This window comes from Rhinolophus sinicus, linkage group LG16, assembly GCF_036562045.2.
Source record: "Rhinolophus sinicus isolate RSC01 linkage group LG16, ASM3656204v1, whole genome shotgun sequence".
In the NCBI taxonomy this organism is placed as follows: Eukaryota; Metazoa; Chordata; class Mammalia; order Chiroptera; family Rhinolophidae; genus Rhinolophus; species Rhinolophus sinicus.
This window is the reverse complement of record NC_133765.1, coordinates 33,548,460-33,568,662: the sequence shown is the minus strand read 5'-3', so window position 1 is coordinate 33,568,662 and position 20,203 is coordinate 33,548,460. Positions and strand designations below refer to the sequence as shown.

At 35.7% G+C, this 20,203-nt stretch overlaps 1 protein-coding gene across 3 annotated transcripts in view; it reads left to right on the top strand.

Moving 5' to 3' along the window:
- ATP2A2 (ATPase sarcoplasmic/endoplasmic reticulum Ca2+ transporting 2) overlaps positions 1-20,203 on the top strand; it is a 49,681-nt gene that overhangs the window by 9,328 nt on the left and 20,150 nt on the right. For all 3 annotated transcript variants that reach the window (XR_012492562.1, XM_019733920.2, XM_074321111.1), the window contains 2 exons: positions 3,105-3,243; positions 19,451-19,531. Coding sequence is in view for 2 of the 3 variants with exons in the window: in XM_019733920.2 (XP_019589479.1) it covers positions 3,105-3,243; positions 19,451-19,531 (220 nt within the window). In the remaining variant the exon portion in view is untranslated. The remainder of the gene's footprint in view (positions 1-3,104; positions 3,244-19,450; positions 19,532-20,203) is intronic.

The window sequence follows — 20,203 nt, the reverse complement described above, 5'->3', positions numbered from 1 at the left end:
TTAATAAATTTTATTGGGGAATGTTGGGGAACAGTGTGCCTCTCCAGGGCCCGTCAGCTCCGAGTAGTTGTCCTTCAATCTAGTTGTACCCATGCGGGAATCGAACCGGCAACCCTGCCCTCCAGAGCCCGCGCTCCAACCAACTGAGCCACTAGGCCAGCCCAATCTTTTAGGGTTTTGATGGATATAGTTATCCCTTTGAGGACAAAAATAGAATGCTTTTATCATTCTTAAACTATAAACTTCTGATCTTATTAATAAACAAGATCTTTATGTGATGGGCTCATAGAAAGATGGCCTACTTAGAAATTTTTAATTATGCTATATTCCTCTTTTTTTCCTAAAAAAAAAAAAAAGTTTTTATTTAAGTAGAAATGATCCTCTGCAAATAATTTAGGCAAAAGAAAGAATACACAGTATTAGATTGTCCTTCTCAAGTTAGTAATAAGTATTTTTATTAAATAATGTATGCCAGTTATGTGGTAGATACTTCATGTACATTCCCATTTCATCCTTACAGTGTGATCTTATAATGTAGATCATATTCCCATTTGAAGATGTGACGTTGAAGTTCAGAGTGGTTAAGTGACTTATCAAAGGCCATATAAATAGTACATAGAGTATCTGGGATTTGAATCCAGGCCCAGGCTTATATGAATTCCAAAGTAAAATTCTACAGCAGTTTTCATAGGACTTTTATATTTGTCTTAGTTTAAAAAAAAAGAATAACATTCTTAGGTATCAGTCCCATTTACACAGTTTACAGAATGGTATGTGCAATACTAGAGGGTTGTTGCCTTCTGGAAGTAAGGAAAATTATTATAATGTAGGGTAGTATTGGGAGGTGAGGCGGGGCACATATTTCTGACCAGTGACATCAAGGAAGGCTTCTTAAAGGGGATGACAATCTGGGAACTTTTGAGAAACTATTGCGAGTTTTGTGGGTGGAGTCTGGGGAGACTATTCCAGAGAGGGAGTGGCATGAGCAGAAAGGTACAAGTATGTTTGAAGAATGACACTTAGACCAATTTGGGTTTGAGTGGAGGGAGGAGGTAGGAGTTATAAAATTTTAGAGCAAAGAAGGTCCTCTATCCTCTTATTTGTAGTAAGTTAGGTATACCGGGGGTACCAAAAAAATGTATACAGGTGGACACTTTGGTCAACGTTGCTCAAGCAGTAGTTTTCCGTCATCAGAAGTGTCTGGACGCGGATGGGAACCACGTTGAGCACCTCTCGTCATTGCAAAGTCAAACGGGACTCATATTCATCTTTTGTTATCAGTGTATATTGAGTGTTACAATTTTAATACTGTTCTTTAAAAATGTGTGTACATTTTTGGGCACCCTCTGTATTTGTGTTTCCCCAAATTGACCTGTTTTTGATGTAACCTATTTAAATCTGTGATCATGAACTTCCCTTTCCCACTTCTATACTCTAAGTATTTATTTTGATAGTTGGAGTTGGGGGCTTTTGAAGTGATTTTAATTGGCATCTTTGTCCTTGGCATCTGAGTAATTTATCTTTAAGTTTATGCTTCTAATTTAAATGTACCATTGCTAGTTTGTAATCGGAGCAAAATATAGTGCTCCTGGGATGTGTCCCTAACCTTGAGCAATCCAGTTGAACTCTACTTGACATGATCTCGATGAAGGAGTAAAAGAAGTAAAACTGCCACTATTCATAAATTGGGGGGGGTGGGGGGCTTGTGGAAAAAATCGTTTCAAATTTGATTGCAATAGAATTCTGAGCATTGTTGCTATTCATTCTACAGTATCAGTAACATTTGAACTTAACCTGAAGGACCTTTTAGCAGTGATATTAATTAGGGTTAAATATTCTAATATTTCTGTTAATTATAAGGTGATGCAGATATACTCATTCTTTAAGCAGATCTGATATGGGATTGAAACTTTTTATTATGAATTTCCAAAATTTAAGGTTTCCTATGCATTTTCAGGATGCATACATAAAAAGTGAGACATACATATCATTAGCTCTTAGTTTTGTGTCATCTAAATTCTCAGGTTTAAGGATTTTTCACAACAGACTATACTTACAGCAAGGTAAAAAATGATATAGCATGGTGTTGAGCATAAATTCTATCCAAGTAAATGTTAAACTGAAGAGCTTGAGATTGGAGGGCCAAAATGTGAGAGAAATGAAAGAATCCTTTCCTTTGTCCAATGAGTAACCAACCACACCTGGGCATGCGCTCTGTAGACTCGCTTCTTCTAATTGCTTACTTTCTAAAAGGAGAAAAGGTAAATTCAGCACGCAAGCTTTTCTTTTTTTAACCTCCTAAAGGAACTATCCTGTACTTTTTTCCCCCCTTCAACATGACTCATTTTGATTCTGCATCTCTCATCTTGAAATTAGGAAAACTGGGTGACTAAGTCTTGATATGTTCATATATAACATTATGGTAAATACGATATGTAACTAGCAGTGCTACTATGATGAGATTTCAGCCATTTATTGGCCTTTACCACTAGAAAGAGATTTCTTAGAATTGGTGAGACATAACTTAATTTTCTTAATTCATCACTCATGGCATTTACTGTGTGCCAAAACACAGTCTAAGCATTTTACATAAAATGTGTAAATCCTCACAGCCCTTGAGGTAGGTACAATAAGGTCCTGGTTTTGTAGGCAGTAAACCTGTGTGTTGCATAACTCATCCACAGCCACATAGCTATTAAGTGGAAAAGTCTGATTGAACCCAGGCAGTCAAGCCCCAGACCATCACTTTTCTTGTGAAACAGGATCCATTTAAATAGTGTAGGTATATGTGCTGGATGCGAGGGCCCGCGTTTCAGTGTGCTTAGGGACGGCTGACTTAATAACTGCTTTTCCCCTTTATAATTTTATCCTTTTACGCTTCTTAGGGGGCTTGTTTTTTTCATTTTCACACAAAATCATAAGGGCCTAGCATTTGTCACCTTAAAATGTGAATTGTTTACTACAAATGTCATTAATGTACTTGTGTCTTTTTTTCTAAGTTTAGATTAGAACTCTAAAATTTGATTGCTTGGACTTCTAGAAGTATTGGAGTGGCAGGCATGTGTCTACTACTTTTATCTTCTGTTCTCTTTTTTTTTTTACAGGAAAGAAATGCTGAAAATGCGATCGAAGCCCTTAAGGAGTACGAGCCTGAAATGGGCAAAGTGTATCGACAGGACAGAAAGAGCGTACAACGGATTAAAGCTAAAGACATTGTTCCTGGTGACATTGTAGAAATTGCTGGTGAGTTGAGTCTGTCATTTTTGGTTTTTTCTAGATTGTATATCTGAATGCAGTCTTTTTCTCAAAGCTCACAATTAAGCGTTTTAAAAATTATACTCGTATCAATTTTAGTTTTCTCCAAACAAATCCGGTTTTCTGTAAAATTATTTCAAAGTGTTTTGGCACCTCCCTTCGTGTTAAGGTTTTGTTTGCTTTTAAACAAGGTGTTTTGAATTATGCTTATTTTGTTACATCGTAGAACACTAGCACTAGTGATATAATGAACTTAACCTTGATTTGACAATTAGTTGTAGTGCAGTTAGAATTCTTGTCAATGACTAAGTAAGTTTTTTCTGTTTTTGTTCTTGGCACAAATGTTAAGACATACTTGCAACTGTCAAACTAGGTTGATAGGTAAGGGTAATTTCATGACTTTGAAAGCTGTGCTTAAAAATACTTTACATTCCACTGAGCCAGGGGTCTTAGCCTGGGCTCTGCAGGTGGCCCTCAAAGAGTTTGTGAATCCACTGTGAGGCCAGAGGTCTCCAAAAATCTCAAAAGGGTCCATATCCTCATTGCTCTAAATCAGCGCCATGTTTTCAAATAGCCTAGAATGCCCCTGTAACCTGTCAGAACAGCCTGGTCTTTTTGCTGGAGAGTCATTACATTGGATTATTCAGATCATCATGGTTTTCCACACCCTTCGGAGCTCAGAGTACTTGTTACTGGTTTTTGTTTTGTTTTCCTTTTTAAAATTGACTCATAGTAACTCTTTTATACTGATTTGTGGGAAAGGTATGCTTTGTCTTTATTGTCTTACTCCTTTTAATAAAGAATTCAAAGAGCTGCATCTCTTGACCTGTGGTATACATACAGTTTGAGCCTCTGAAAGGAAATTGCCTTGTCATAGGAATTCTTTCACCCATAATTTGTCATTCTTAATCCAGAAAAAGAAGAGTGTTGCCTATGTACCAATATATTGATTACTTAGGACTGCAAAGTGTGTGTGTAAATGAGGTAACAGCTTACTAATAGTGTAATAAAAGAACCCAGAAAGAAGTGGTTTGGCCATTGGCTTTTTAAAATTTATTTTGACATAATTGCAGACTTAAAAGTTGCAAGAATAGTAAGAGAGTTCCCATATAAACTTTACCCAGATTCTCCAAATGTTAACATGACGTGCATTATCCTCTTTCAGTCTCAGATATTTTTGTCTGAACTATTTGAGAGTAAGTTGCAGGCAGGCACACTGCCCCTTTATTCTTAAATACCTGAGTGTTTATTTTATAAAATTGAGGGCATTCTCTTAATATGACTTCAGTACAATTATCAAAATCAGGAAATTGATACAGTACTATTATCTAATCTACAGACTTTATTCAGATTTTACTATTCATCACAATGGATAGCAAAAATGTGAGGTAGGGAATTCTGGCAGTGATGTAGAAAATAGGTCAGAATGGGTGGGGTAGGCTAGAGATATGCTATTTTGATAGTCTAGACAAGAGGTAATGAGGGCAAGAGATAACGAGGGCAGAAGCATTAAAAATAACAAGGGGAAGATTCTGAGTTTATGAATAGTGGATCTTATGCAGGGGTGCATGTCAGAATCATCTGGGGGCACTCTTTCAAAGTTTTTACCAGTCTCAACCCAAAATATTAACTCTCAATCTCCTTTGGCATGAAATTATGGTCAAGTATAGTTTGAAAAGTGAGCCTCAGATTTAGATGCAAAGCAGCGGGTTTTGGTAACTGAGTGGATACGGGGGTAGAATGTAGAATGAAGGATACTGGCAGGATTTCTAGTTTAGGTGACGGTGGTGATGATGCTAATATAGTAACTGAGGAAGGAAACATTGGAGGAAGATAGTTTGTCGTTTTAAAATATATACGCAGTATGTGCAGTTGCAGATAACATCTGCACATAAATTTGACTTAGTGTGTTTTCCATTTCTCCAGCTTAATCTGGTAATAATGCTCTTCAGCCTCTCAAATTAAGAATATTTTGAAGAATTTTATGCTAGTTAGGCGATTTCAGTGTATTGAGTCTATTTGAAAACAGAAATGATCCCCAAAGCGTTTATTAGTTTGCATCAGTAGATGGCAGTGGTAAACAGCGTCGGAGGAAACTAATCTGGATCCTCAAGGCATCTTCCCTTTTGAAGAAAAAAACTAAGGCCAGCTTCTGTTCAACAGTGGTGGTTTTGAGTTTTCTTTTCCTCTGAATCCTGGTTCCTTCCGGTCTTCTCATCTCAGTAAGTCACTCTAACCACCTGGTTAACCGAGAGACACTTGGGAGTCATCTTGATTCTTCCCTCCCTTGTTCTCTGTCTCTAAGACCAGTTGGTTCTGTCTCCAAAACACCCACATTTGTGAACTTCTGTTTCCTCAGTCCCACAATCACCTTAACACTGGTGCTGTCATTGTGTCCTAACTTGGATCTGGCTTCCTTTGTTGTCTTCTTTCAGTCAATTCTCCACACAGCCAGAGTGGTTTTCTAAAGGTCATGTTGTTTATTCCCCTGCTAAAATCTTGCAGTGGTTTCCCGATTGCACCTAAAATATCAAATTCTGTCTTTTCCTTAAAGACCTTGCATTGTGTGGCTCCTGCTTGCTTCTATGATTTCATCTTCTGTTACTCCCTATGCTCTAGCATACAGGACTCTTTATTCAGTTTTTAATACCATCAGGGAGGTTAGTCAAATTTTATATAATGTATTTGCCCAGTGCACAGATCGCAGTGGCAAAGCTTGGTTAGTAACTATGATCTACCTGACTTTTCTTGCCTGCTGTGAAGTTCCATTCCCTATGTGTAGTGTTTTGTATGTTGCATTTGATAGTTTAGGAAAGACAAATAATGATTGATCCATACTGTGTGTGACCTAAAATTTCCAGTCTTCTGGAGTACACCTTATTTTACTTGCTTATATTGTGGTAAATATACATAATAAAAAGCTTACCTTTTCAATCATTTTTAAGTATACAGTTCCATGGCATTAAATACATTCACATTGTTGGGCGACCATCACTACCATAATCTCCAGAACTTTTTTATCCCAAACTGTAATTCTGTCCCCATCAAACAGTAGTTTCCCCTTTACCCGCTTCCTTTAGCTTCTGGCAACCACTCCCTTTCTTTCAGTATTCAAAAACCAGTGAGTTTCATATTGAAAGATGAGTTTATATCCCTCATCTGACTACTAGTAGTATGCTTACTACTAATAGCAGTTATTCTAAGTAGTGCTCATGGTTAAACCTGGCATTCTGCTTTCACCTGTTTCTGAATCCTTTTGTGGTGCGTGCTAACAGGTCCTGACAGTTAACACGTTTTTCCCTCCCATTCTTCCCCCCATATAATTGCTAAAAGCATATACAGTGCTTGCACATTGGGCTCTTGTGTACTACTGCTCTTGAATTTTAACCATTCTGAGGGATGCAGAACAGAGGTTCTACCTAGTTTTAGATAGATAGGAGCACTTTGTTACTAACACTACTGTCATCCCACTAGGCAGTGAGCTCCTTAAGGGCTGACCTGTGTCACACTGACCATTATAGTCTTGCTGAGCATGTAATAGCTCTCAGTGAATAATAAATGAAACCTGAAATCAGAAGGATGGGGTAGGTTCAGGTAATGTAAATATGCTTATTTTGCAACTTCTGTGCAGAACAGATAATTTGAAGTCTGTATGCATGCGGTTGCTAAAAGCTAAGCCTGGAGAGTGTGCAGGTAATGGAATAAATTTGCAAGTGCTTGGTTTTTAACCATCAACCTCTCTATAGACGTGTACTGTTATTCACGTTTTACAGTTGAGGAAACTGAGTCTTTGTGGTTTATTGCCTCTGTTTTCAACTGCAGTTAATTTGCTAGAGAATATACAGCATACTTAGTAAATGTATACATAGCATGTGTATTAGTCATATTTCAATTTGTTGGAGGCCCAAAGTCACAATTATTTTTAAACATATAATTCACATGCCATACATTAATTTTTTTGAAGTATATAATTAAGTGGGTTTTAGTGTATTCAGAGTTGTTTTATCATCATTACTATCTAATTTCAGAACATTATCATCCCCTGAAAAAGAAACTCCATACCCATTAGCAGTCACTTCCCTGCCCTCTTTTTCCTAATCCCTGGCAACCGCAGTTTACTTTGTTTTTATGGATTTGCCTATTTCAGACAATGCATATAAATGGAATCGTACAATATATTGCCTTTTAAGACTGGCTTCTTTCACTTAGCATATTGTTTTCAGGGTTCATCCACATTGGAGCATGTATCATATTTTTCATTCATCTGTATAATATGTTTCATTGCTTTTTATGGCTGAATAATCCATTATTTTGATGTCCCACATGTTATCCATTCATCAGCTCATGGACATTTGGGTTTTTCCTTTTTGGCTATTATGTATAATGGTACTATGAACATTCATGTGTAAGTTTTTGTGTGATCATATGCTTTCACTCTCTTAAGTATGTACCTAGGCATGGAATTGTTGGGGGATATGGTGATTCTATGTTTAACATTTTGAGGAACTTCCAAACTGTTTCCCAAAATGGTTGCATCATTTTACATTCTCACCAGCAATTTATGCAGGCCCCAATTTTTTTACATTCTTGTTAACATTTGTTGTATTTTTTTAAAAAAAATTTTAGCCATGAAGTGGTATCTCGTGATTTTGATTCAAACTTCCCTAATTTCCTAATGATACTGAGCATCTTTTCATGTGCTTATTTTCCATTACATGTTGTGTTTGTAGAAATGTCGATTCAAATCCTTTTCCCATTTTAATTGGCTTGTATTTTGGGGGGAGAATTTGTCTTTTTAATATTGAGCTGTAAGAGTTCTTTATATATCCTGGCTTATCAGTTAATGATTTGCAAAAAATTTCCCTCCATTTTGTAGGTTTTCTTTTTACTTTCTTGATGCTGTCCTTTGTAGTATAAAAGTTTTTAATTTTGATAAAGTCTCGTTTTTCTATTTCTTTTGTTGCTTTTCTTGTTGTTTTTGGTGTCACATCTAAGACATAAGAAACTGTTGTCTAATCTAAGGTGACAAAGATTTTGTATGTGGCGTGAGGTAGAGGTCCAGATTCATTCTCCTGCATTTGGATATCCAGTTGTCTTCAGCACCATTTGTCGATAAGACTTTATTGAATCGTCATGGCACCTTGTCAGCAGTCAATTTGACTACATTTTCCACTACAAATTGACTATTATTCTATTAATCTATATATCTGTCCTCATGCCAGTACCACACTGTCTTGATTACTGTAGCTTTGTAGTGAGTTCTGATATCGTTAAGTTTGAGGCCTCCAACTTTGTTGTTTTTCTAGATTATTTTTAATATTCTGGATCCCTTGCATTTTCATATAAATTTTAAGATTAGTTCATTAATTTCTACCAAAAAAGCCTGCTGGAATTTTGATAATAATTATGTTGATTCTATAGATAAATTTAGGGGATATGGCCATCATAACTTATAAAATCTTCCAATTCATGACCATAGGGTATCCTTCTGTGTATTTAGGTTTTTCATTTCTTTTAACACTGTTGTTTTCAGTGTACAAGTACTTCTTTTATTAAGTTTATTTTGTTATTTGTCTTGTACTTCTTTTGTTAAGTTTATCCCTAAATATTTTATTGGTTTGTTTGTTTGTTTGGAAGCTATTTGTAATTGGACCTGTTTTTGTATTATCATTTTCAGATTGTTCATTGCTATATACAAAAATACAACTGGTTTTTGTATAGTGAGCTTGTACCTTGCAATCTTGCATGGACTCTTTTATTAGTTCTAATAGTTTTTCAGGGGGTCTTTAAGATTTTCTTTATCTAAGTTCATGTCATCTGTAAACAGAAGTGTTTTTATCTTTCCAATCTGGGTGCCTTTTGTTTCTTTCTTATCTAATTGCCCTGCCTAGCGTCTCTGGTTGAATAGAATGTTGAATAGAAGTAGCGAGAGTAGACATCCTCGTCTTGTTCCTGATCTAGTGGGAAAACATCCAGTCTTCTACCACAAAGTACAATGTTAGCTGTGGGTTTCACAGATACCCTTTATCATGTTGAAGAAACCTGGTCACAATTTTAATTTTTAGGTTGTCAGTATACTCTTGTTTGGTCGTTTTGGTGACTTCTTGTGGTGACTGTATATTTATATTCAAATTAGAAATGATGGTTTTGCTGGATTACTAGGACTGGTGGGCCCTTGAATTGGGTAAGATGTAATCCTAAGGCATTTATAGTGAATTATATTTGGGAAAATACCGGGGGTGCCAAAAAAATATATACATTTTAAGAGATGTTATCTATGTATTATTTTTTGAAGTTGAATTGAATTATGGTAGCAATGTGTAGTATGATGTTCACTCATAAGATGGCATTAATCAATACATGCTAGCATCATTCATTGTATTACAATTGTAATACAGTTTTTTCCTTAAAATGTGTGTACATATTTTTGGTACCCTCTGTATATTGTGACTGCTTAACCTGGGCACAAATAGGTGTTTATTAAGATTTTTAAGACTATACATGTTGAGGCTTTTTAACTTCTACTTGTATTAGGATTGGTAATCTAATTGACTTTGCAATTTGGCATTTAGCTCCATAATTCAGTTCTGTGAAACTATAGGAAAAAAACTTCAGTTCTAAATGTAGATCTAAATTATTTCTCGTCAAAGTCTTACTCTCTATATAGTCTGAAGGGATAAATGGCATGAATTGTGCTTTTAGACGTAACTTCTATAGTTTTATTTAAGTTCTGAAGTTGAGTATGTTGTGTTCTTTCTGATGAACTCAAAAACTGTAGAATATTGTGAACTCTTGAAGATGAAAGCAAGTATGGAACTTCTATGTTGATACTTGCAGAAATAGACCTTTTTGTAGTGAATTTTGGATGTAAGGATCATCTCTTAACTTCAGATTATAAAGTTCTTTTTGCTAGCTTTTGGAGGACACCTGATAAGGTGGTTCTGATAAATTTTCTGGAGGTTAGACTGGAGTAAGTGGTTTTTTGAGGGGGAAATTTAGGGAGTTAAGGAAATTGAATTTTAGATGTTGTTATACCAGCTAATAACCTTTCCAAGGAGACATTGTGTGAGCATGCATAGCAAATGCTTAGGTAAACCTTAGAAGTCTTTAGAATACAGGAGCCAAATAAAATTGATTTGGCAAGTAAAATTATGAAGCAAGTTACCTACATGTTCATCTTCTGAAGCCACAGTAATTTTGTATTAATGCCAGGAAAATATTTCTGGATAGATGGAACCATAGTAGCAAAACCAGGAATAATTTCATGAGAAATGAACATCAGTGTTTTTAAGCTTTCTGTGTTATCTGTTCATATTATCAAAGTAAATCATGCTTGTAATAGTCATGAAAGTCTTACATTTAGAATTTTGGGGATTTCAGTATTATATGCCCCGGGGGAGGGGGTTATTTATTGACTTCTCAAGGCCACTGTTTTTAGGATTGTTTAAAACAAACTTCATGTATCTTGGTAACCCAGAGTTGACGAATAACACAAGTACATAAATATCCTCAGTTGACTTCTGTCCTGTAGTATACTCTGGAGCGAATCATACTTTAATATTATGTAAGTGATAGAAATGGCACAAACTTAACTTAAAATTGTATTTGCTTTGGCTTCTAAAGAAATTGTTTTTATAGTTCCTAAAATGAAAAGTAAGTACTCAGCAATAGTGCCAGCAATTTCAGGATTTATTCAATTAGAAATTAACTAATTCTTAATTAAACTTGGTAATTATTTGAGGGGAAAAAAAGTTTCATTTTTGATAGTCAACTTACAGTAAAGAAATTTAGTAACATGTATGAAGTGGCCTTTCCAAGCAGTTGAGGAAAAGGAAAGACAAAGTTGTAAAATAGGAAGATGACTGATTCATGTAAGAACATGGATTATTATCCTAATTTTGCATGACACTGGACACAAAGTGAATTAACCTATACAGAATCGGATAATTGGAGTAGACGCTTAAGGAGCTTTCTGGGTCTAAAAGATGTTTGATTCAAATAATGTGGCCACATCATTTGTTTATCTGGGCCATGAGTCCAGGTGGATTTCTTTTGCTTTTAGAAAAAAAGGATTTGAGCAGCCTGACTGAACAGTCCGCGAACACTTAAACCGTGCCTGCCGAGTTCTCTAACACGAATATCAGAGAAGTCAATTCTGTACTATAAAGCAGAGGGATTGGCAAACTTTTTTTTTTTTTTGGTACAGGGCCACCTAGTAAATAATTTTGGCTTTGTGGGCCCCAAATAGTCTCTGTAGAAAAATCTTTTTTTTTTTTTTTTAAACAAGCCTTTAAAAATGTAAAAATCATTCTTGGCTCAAGGTTTGTTTTTAAGACAACAAACAAAAGCAGACTTTCAGATTTGGCCAGCTGCTTAGAGCAATATTTCTCTAACTTCATGTGCACAGGAATTTTGTTAAAGTACAGATTTTGATTCTGTAGGTCTGGAGTGGTGCCCGATTATTCTGCATTGCTACCAAGCTCCCAGGTGGACCACATTTTGATAAGCAAAGCTCTAGAGCAGTGATTCTTAATCATTTCTAGATCATAGCCCCGTTGAGAATTAGTGAAATCTATAGACTCTCTCCCCAAAGATATTGTATATAATTTCAGGGGTTTCATTTGCCTTGCTCCCTAGAAATCCACCCCAAAATTATAGCTATTTGGTTTTTAAAAAGGAACTATACTATATGATCCCAGCAATTCCACTTCTGGGTATATATCCAAAGGAAACAAAATCACTATCCCAAAGAGATATGTTCATTGCAGCATTATTTACAATAGGAATTATTTACAAATGATAACCTAAGTGCCTGTCTATGAATGAAGGGATAATATATGGCGTGTGTGTAAAATGGAATATTCAGCCATAAAACGAAGGAAATCCTGCCATTTGTGACAACATGGATGGGCCTTGAGGGTACTATGGTAATTGAAATAAGTCAGAGAAAGACAAATACTGTTTGATCTCACTTATATGTAGAATCTTAAAAAGAAATACAAACTCACAGAATTGGGTGAAGGTGGTCAGAAGGTACAAAATTCCAGTTATAGGGCATTGGCGGTATAGTGGTGAGCAGAGCTGCCTTCCAGAATTCCGGTTATAAGTAAGACAAGTATGTTCTAAGGGTGTAATGTACAGCATGATGGCTATAGTTAATAATACTGAATTGTATATTTGACAGTTGCTTAGGGTAGATCTTGAAAGTTCTTATCACAAAGAAGAAATTGTAATTATTTGAGGTGATGAATATCAACTAATTTTGTAGTACAGTAAGTCCTCACTTAATGCTGTGGATAGGTTCTTAGAAACTGCCACTTGAAGCAAAATGATGTAACAAAACCAGTTTTACCATAGGCTGATTGATACAAACAAGAGTTAAGTTCCTGAAGCATATTTCTGGTTACAAAAACATCACTGAACTTCTAAATAAAGACCCAAAACACTTCTAATATTAAACATTGAAATAAATATAAGCTATACATACATTTAAGAAAGATTAATAAAAACAAGTGAGATCATTATTTTTCAACCCTCTTATTCCAGTTGAGGGTTGCAGGGTGGCTGAAACCTATCCTGGCAGCTAAGGGTGCAAGGTGGGACTCAACCTTAGACAGGAGGCCCTTGCATCACAGGGAACAGGGCACGTCTTACACACACACACACACACCTACACCCACTCAGACTGGGCCAACGGAGACAGGCCAGATCACTTAACATGCACATCCGTGGGATGTAGGAGAAACCACAGTACCTGGAGAAAACCCACGCAGACATGGGGAGAACCTGAAAACTCCACACACACAGTGGCCTGGCCAAAAATTGATTCTTTTTTTCTTATCGTTAAAACAAAACAATGTTGAAAGAAACAGTGTTATTTGAGGACCTGCTTTAATCATTTTGCAATATATACATATATCATTATGTTGTACACCTTAAACTCATACAACATTATATGGGTGGTTTATATTTCAATAAAACGGGGGAAATGAAGTACAGTTAAATAGTGTAAGTAAAATATTGTATGGTTAAGCAGTTTAAGTTTACATAATGTTGCTGGAACATTGTTAGAGTAAACAGTTTTCACCTGTTCCTAAAATGATACCCATGAATCAGAGAAGCAGAAGCAAAGCTGTATGGCCAAGTAAGGTGGTGAGCAGGTTTGTTCTCTTTTGCGTTTTCCTCCACATGGAGTTGTTTCACAATGAGAAGAATGGGAGAAAAGGGCTCATTAGAGATGTAGATCTAAGCCATCTGTATCCAGATAACAGTAGAAATCATTATTTCAGTTGTTCCTGTAAGTTATAGCTCTGTTTTACAAACAGATGTAAGTTGTTAATCTTAAGAACTTGTATATAAACAGAAGAGCCAATAAGCTAAAACAAATCATTGTGGATTTGTTAGAAGTAGAGAGTTTTGAGACCTCAGGCCCTTTGTTCAGCATTGTCAGCATAGCTAACACCTTAAGAACCATGAGAAATGAGGAAGTCGGGAAGGTCTCCCCAACCAACAGATCATGATGGACCAGTTGATCTTGAAGCCTGACCTGAATTTCATGCAGCTGGCATTTCCTAATTTCCTGTAATCCCCTCCTCCCCGCTCCCCGTGACTCAGTGGTAGTCACAGTACCAGTTAAGTGCCAGCCTTTCCATCATTGCCACTGTGAATAAGATTTTGAAAAACTTAGAAGAACCACGTGGTATGTATAGGGAATACATTTCCTAAGTGTTAACACGAAACCACCTGTGTCTTATTTGATTACATAAAAATGTAGAACGTTTATTTTGAAGATAGTGAAAGAATTTTGAAAAATAAAGTGTTTAGTGTTATTCGTGCTTATAAAAATACAAGGTTGAAAATATGAGGAAATGGCAGGGATATAGATTTGGTGGAAGTATACATTTGTAGGAAAATTCTCCTATGAATCTATCCTCTAGAAGATGTTCACCATAGAACATTAAAATAGGAATAATTAGAAATACCTAGATGGCCATGAAGATGGTGACTGATTTAGTCCGTACTATAGTTATAAAACACTGTGACCATGAACAACTTTGTTTTCTGTGCCTCATTTTCTTCTTGTTTAAACTTGGAATGAAGATAATCACACCTTCCTAGAATTATGAAGAATAACCCATAAAGCCCTTGCAGCAGGTATAGAATAAGCATTCTTGGTATAGAATAAGCATTCTCCAAATTTTAGTGGGCATTATTACTGTGCAGCTGTTAAGAAAGAATGAGAAACGTAAGTATATACTAGTGTAAAAGGAGGTTTGTGATTTTTTATTTTAATGAAGTTTTAACAAATGTTATCCATAGAGAAGTTTCTAGAAGATAAATACTGTTAACATTTTGATGTATTTTTGTTGGATGAGAGGAGTGAGAGATGGGTTTTCATCTTTTAAAAGCATCCTTTACTTTTGTAATAAAGAAAAATTATATTGGTGGGTATATCAGATATTTTGTGTACTCATACCTTGCTTAATGATGGGCAGCCTCTGCAACATCTAATGAATGGTGATCTTACACCTCTTGTAACTGGAAACTTGCCTCTTAGGACCAGCTGTGCCATTTTTGGTCAGTTTTATTATAAAATATTCCTTATAAGGAGTTAACATATTTGTATAGTCGATACATTAGTTTTTCGCTTTGGAGTCACGTAGAAGTCTGATTCCTCTTCCTTTGATGGTTTGTTAGGTAGCTGAAGGTAAATCCATCACGCTTTTAGACCTGAAGGGGAACTTAACTGAATTCTGTGTTTGCAGCTTGTCCAGAATCATATGGCAGTTTGTGGTAGAACTGGGACTATGGACAGTGTGGTGTATCCTAAAATTTTTATTTCCAAGTTAGTCTTAGTTCTTTCAGCTGTTCATGTAATTATTTTCAAGTCCTTTACCATCTTGATGGCTTTCTTTGGTGCTCAGAACTGAATGCAGTTAATGTAAATGGAGTCTGGGTTGATATCTAGACACTTTTCTTCTGCTCTTAACAGCCTAAGGATACTTCTTCGGTAACCTTACTTGCCCTACCAGCTAAAACCCGTCTTTCTCACACATGCTCTTTCTCCCTACATCGCTAATCCTCTACTAGCATACACGTTTTTTGTTTTTTATTTAAATGTAGAATTTAAACAATGATCACACTATTAAGCCTCATTCAGCTCAACTGAGTCTCATATCTCTTTGAATCATGATTTTTTTCATTGTTTCTAGCTTGATAACATACTTCAACTTGATCATTATCATGTCTCTGGTGCTTGTTTATTAAGGGAAACAATATAAGTATGTACTTCATTTGACACATACTTTATTTGGCTCCCACTATGTGCCAGCACAGTGCTTAGGGGCTAGGAAATCAGGGGTGACTGAGTGGCTCTGCCTTCAGGCAGCTTTTGGTCTCGTGGAGAAGACACATCACACATGTAGTGTGTTGAGTTTTAGGAAAGGAAAGGACAGCTCTGTGGGCACATCATAAGGGGTATCAACCCAACCTTATGGTTCATGGAAAGCCTTGCTATTTGGGGAAGGAGAAGAGGGAATGTGAAGACTCAGAAAGAACTCAGAGGAACTGAAGACGGTTGTGTTTGAAGCTTGGAGGGGACGGGAGAGTGGTAAGAAGTAAGCAGCAGTTGGGTCATGGAGGTGTGGTTAAGATACTAAACTTTATCTCAAATCAAGTAGGAAGAAGCTATTGAGAGATTTTAAATAAGCGAATGGTATTACATTTGTGTTTTTAAAAGATTAGTCTTATCATAGGTAATACTCCCCCCACCAAAAAAAAAAAAAAATACACAAATAGATTGGGAGCACACATAATATGCTATGGCAATTTGTAATGTTCCTTTCCTGCTCACCCTGAGGCTGGGACATAGTTTTGTAGGCAAGTAGGACTTCTCAAGTGAAGAATTTCATTCACTCTGTCTATAAAATTTATGACTCAAATTGGAAACATAGCGAAAACGTTTGAGTCATAGTTAAATGTTTAAGTAATTTAGGTTAATTAATTCTATTATAGCTTTCTTTTCCTAGGAGCCATTTAAACTCAAAAACAATAGTGGTATTTAGAAGGTGATTTCTGATCTTATAGTTTTATTCTGGAAAAGATTTTAATAACTCGGGTGGAATTTGCCATAATAAATTAATTTTTTTCTTACATATAGCCAATTCATAAAAAGGCTTTTTCTAATGGTTTTAACCACCAGTATTTATTTTTGACATAATTGTAAATAGTGTTCAAGTATCATGGTTTATAAACACTCCTTCCTAGACCAAAAGCTTCCTTTTAGGTAAAGAAAGCTTGTGTTCAGTTCTAAAATGTGGCAAAGTACTAATTTCCTTTAATCTTTACTGGCAGCCTTGGTAACCTAGCATAAAGTATACGAGTACATTGAGGATTTTGTACAGAGTGGAAATCTCTATTGTGATAGCAGGTTAAAGATCTAAGGACTTAAAGAGCCAAGAGCTGAATTGTAAAGTGTCAAATGTTAAACAAATGGAAGGTAGTTTATAAAAGAATTTATTCTTTCATTACACTGCTGAACCCAAGAGACAAAAAAAGTTTTGAGGGAAAAATTGCAGAGCATCTCCTTGGCAAGAGTAAGAAATTTCCACTACCACTTACCCTAAGGGCATTGACATGCCCCATCAGGAAAATAGTACTGGATGTAACCATCAGAACTGCACTGCCTGCTCCTCACGCACAAGACCCTCTGTCTGAAATTCACAGAAGTCTTCAGACAAAGGAAAATTATGTCTTAGTTTGAAAAGTATTTGTTGAATCTTTACTTTCATGGATCTTTTACTTCCTTAGAAAAACCTGCTTCCTAATAGATTCAAACCTAAATTGACTTAAGAAAGCACGAAGCAGAGTCACACAGCATGTTAAAGGAAGTCTTTCATTAATTGAGGTTCCTTAGGCAAGACTCCTTTTACTTATTAACTTTAGTTTCCTGTCTAAAATGAGGACACATTCGTCAATATGATGTAAGGGTCCTTTTAACTAAGAGAATACTAAAATATGGCAGGTTTTAAAGACCAGTTGGATTTATGCTTCTTTAGTACCTTTCTACAAAGAGATCAGTTTCTAATGGCATGAGAAATGTAAATGTAAAACTGTACGGTAGGTAGTACATTTCCCAAGTGTTAGGGGACTTTAGGTCTTGGCCTAGAACTGGCATACTTGGCACATAGTAACAGTACATAGTAACGGTTGTTCTAAACAAGCCCTTCACAGGATCTATAACCTGAATTATTATGCTTGTTTTTTTTCTTGTATTAATTTCTTAGTATGTTTGGAGAACTTTAAAATACAGATTCCTGGACCCCACTCCAAATGCATTGAACCACACTCTTGAAGAGCAGGTATTGAGATTCTGTGGTTTATAAAAAGGCCCCCAAATCATCTTTTCTTTTAATTCCTAAGTATTTAATTGCCTCCCAAATAGAATGGCTGTTGCAGTATGGAAGAAAAATTGAGAATTTCAGGTCAGTTTTTAAGGGCTTCCCAGGTCATTTATTCCACTAGCTTGACATTTGAGTCGTTTGGAGTATTTGGCCAACAATTAAAGGTAAAAATTTGCAATTTCTGTTAAGCAAAGAGATAACCTTCATGTAATTAAAATAGACCTTTAGGGAAAAGGAGCTAGTTTCTTTATAGTACCAGTATAAATATAATTTATACAGTCTTGATTCCACCTTAAACTAATAGCTAGTATGTTGACTATGTTACACAAAAAAGAAATTTCACCTTGGTATTTATTGCCTTAAAAATACGTTTTCCATCTGTTTCAGATTCTCTGAGCTTCCACTGAAACACAGCAAAATAAATGCCGAGATACTATTTTTGGGTCCTGTTGTAGTTTATTCTCAATTTGAATATTAGATTTACTGGCCTAAAATGTGGCAGGTATATGAGAGTATGAGCTATGGCTTAGATATGAAATTGTTGAAGTAGAAAAAGGGATTAAAAATTGCAGTATAAAATGAAACATTCTGCGACTTTTCGATGGCTGGTATAATGTTTAGCTGTTACAGTGCAGAAGTGTGATGGGGCTTTAGACTGTGATGACCTCTGTGACACGTTAGAAATTTTCTGCTCCTGTAGGATCATGATGTAAATTGCCACAGACATCAAAGGAACATTTTCAAGTCAATTTTCCATTTAGTGTCATATGCTCATCATTAAACTTGTACTCTTTTTCGTGTTCAAGGTCAAGGTCATGCAGGATAAAATTAAGACAACCAGAAATAATACAGTAAAAAAAAATGTTTTTAAGTTGGTTTTAGATTTTCATTTTGATGGGCATTTTAGCTGTTGAAGGTCACTAAAGTTTAGGATATGGTTACTTTATAATATGAACAGAATTATATTAAAATGAAAGATTCTGGCTTACTCAGTCTGAATATTGCTGTTTGTTGCATAAGCATTTCCAGCAGCAATTTAACCTCTACCTAATGTGTCCCTGCAGTCAAACGCGAGGCTGATCTTTGCCTCTTGAGATTATGTATTGGCAGTCTCTGTGCTGCCTCATGACCACGGCTCCTCCCCTGGCTATAGGGTGGTTTTGTGAACCAGAGTTCACAGAGCAAGCCATACTCACCCTGAATTTAAAAGCTCTGAAATGAAGAAAAGGCAGAACTAAATTGAAGGCTTAATAAATGAAATAAATCTACTTCTTGGACAGAATGGCTGTTTTGCCAGTTTTAATATAACCAGTGACAGAGATACAATTCAGTGTGTAGTGCAAGTCTGGAAAATGAAGATTTGGCTTAATACCATATGCAATTCTAGGGCTGTACTTACTCTCATTTTTAACTGTCTTTGTGTAAGACTTCCAAAACTACTTCAGTTGCCTTTCAGAAAGTCAGGGAAAGCTGTTGTACATTTATTTTTACTGTTCAGTTGCTTTGATACTGATGAGTACTCATTCAATATTTTAAACACAGTGCTGGGGGCACTGTTCATTCTCTTCCTATGTAATTCAAGTCTTACGTCTTTCCAGCAAAAGAGTTAATATTATCCTGAGGAAGAGTTGATTGTCTTGCTTATTTTAACAGATTTTCATATGTTTTGTGCTATTTGTACACAGGCTATTTATTTTCTTTAAAAATGGTGTTTTATTTAGAGACAAATTCATTTCTATGTAACATGATTGCAAAAGTTGCTTATTTTAGCTGCCTTTTTTCTCCCCAATTAGTTGGTGACAAAGTTCCTGCTGATATAAGATTAACTTCCATCAAATCTACTACTCTAAGAGTCGACCAGTCAATTCTCACTGGTACGTATTATGTATTGGAAGGTCATTGAATTTCTGAAGCCTCTCCGATCCCATGCTAATAGAGGCAACTCTTCTCTACTGTCCCTTTATGGTATCCCATCTTAATACTCTCCAAGGTAGTATTTCTTAATGCTTTATCAGTTAGGCTTTTTGCTAATCTATGGGGTTTAAAGGTATTATTTAAATAAAATAAAATTTAAAAAACAGAACGAGGCTTTCATCTCATAAGGCCTCTATTTTTTAATTTTGTCAAAAATTAGTTTTCAGCAAAAATCACCATTATGTTTCTACTTTTTTTAAAAAAAGATTACAAATTCTTTCATTAGCAGAGGTAATGATGTTAATAGTTGAAGTGTTGTCTATTTTGTGGAACGTGAATTAATTACTTATTTTTAGTTTTCTTTTTCCAGGCAGGAAAAAAAGGCTCCAGAACTGTAATCTTTTTCATTGGACGAATGCTAATCTTGCATCTAACATACTTTGCAATAATGAAATGTACAATTAACAAAAGTTAGCACCCCCAAAATGGTGAATGTTTCCTAAAGTTTGCACACTTAGATTTGGGATTGTTTGGAACATTTTCCCATATTTGTTTAATAAAGGCACAGACTAGGGTGGAGGGTTCATATTAACAGGAAATAAGGTGGTCAAAAGATTAACTTAAACACAATG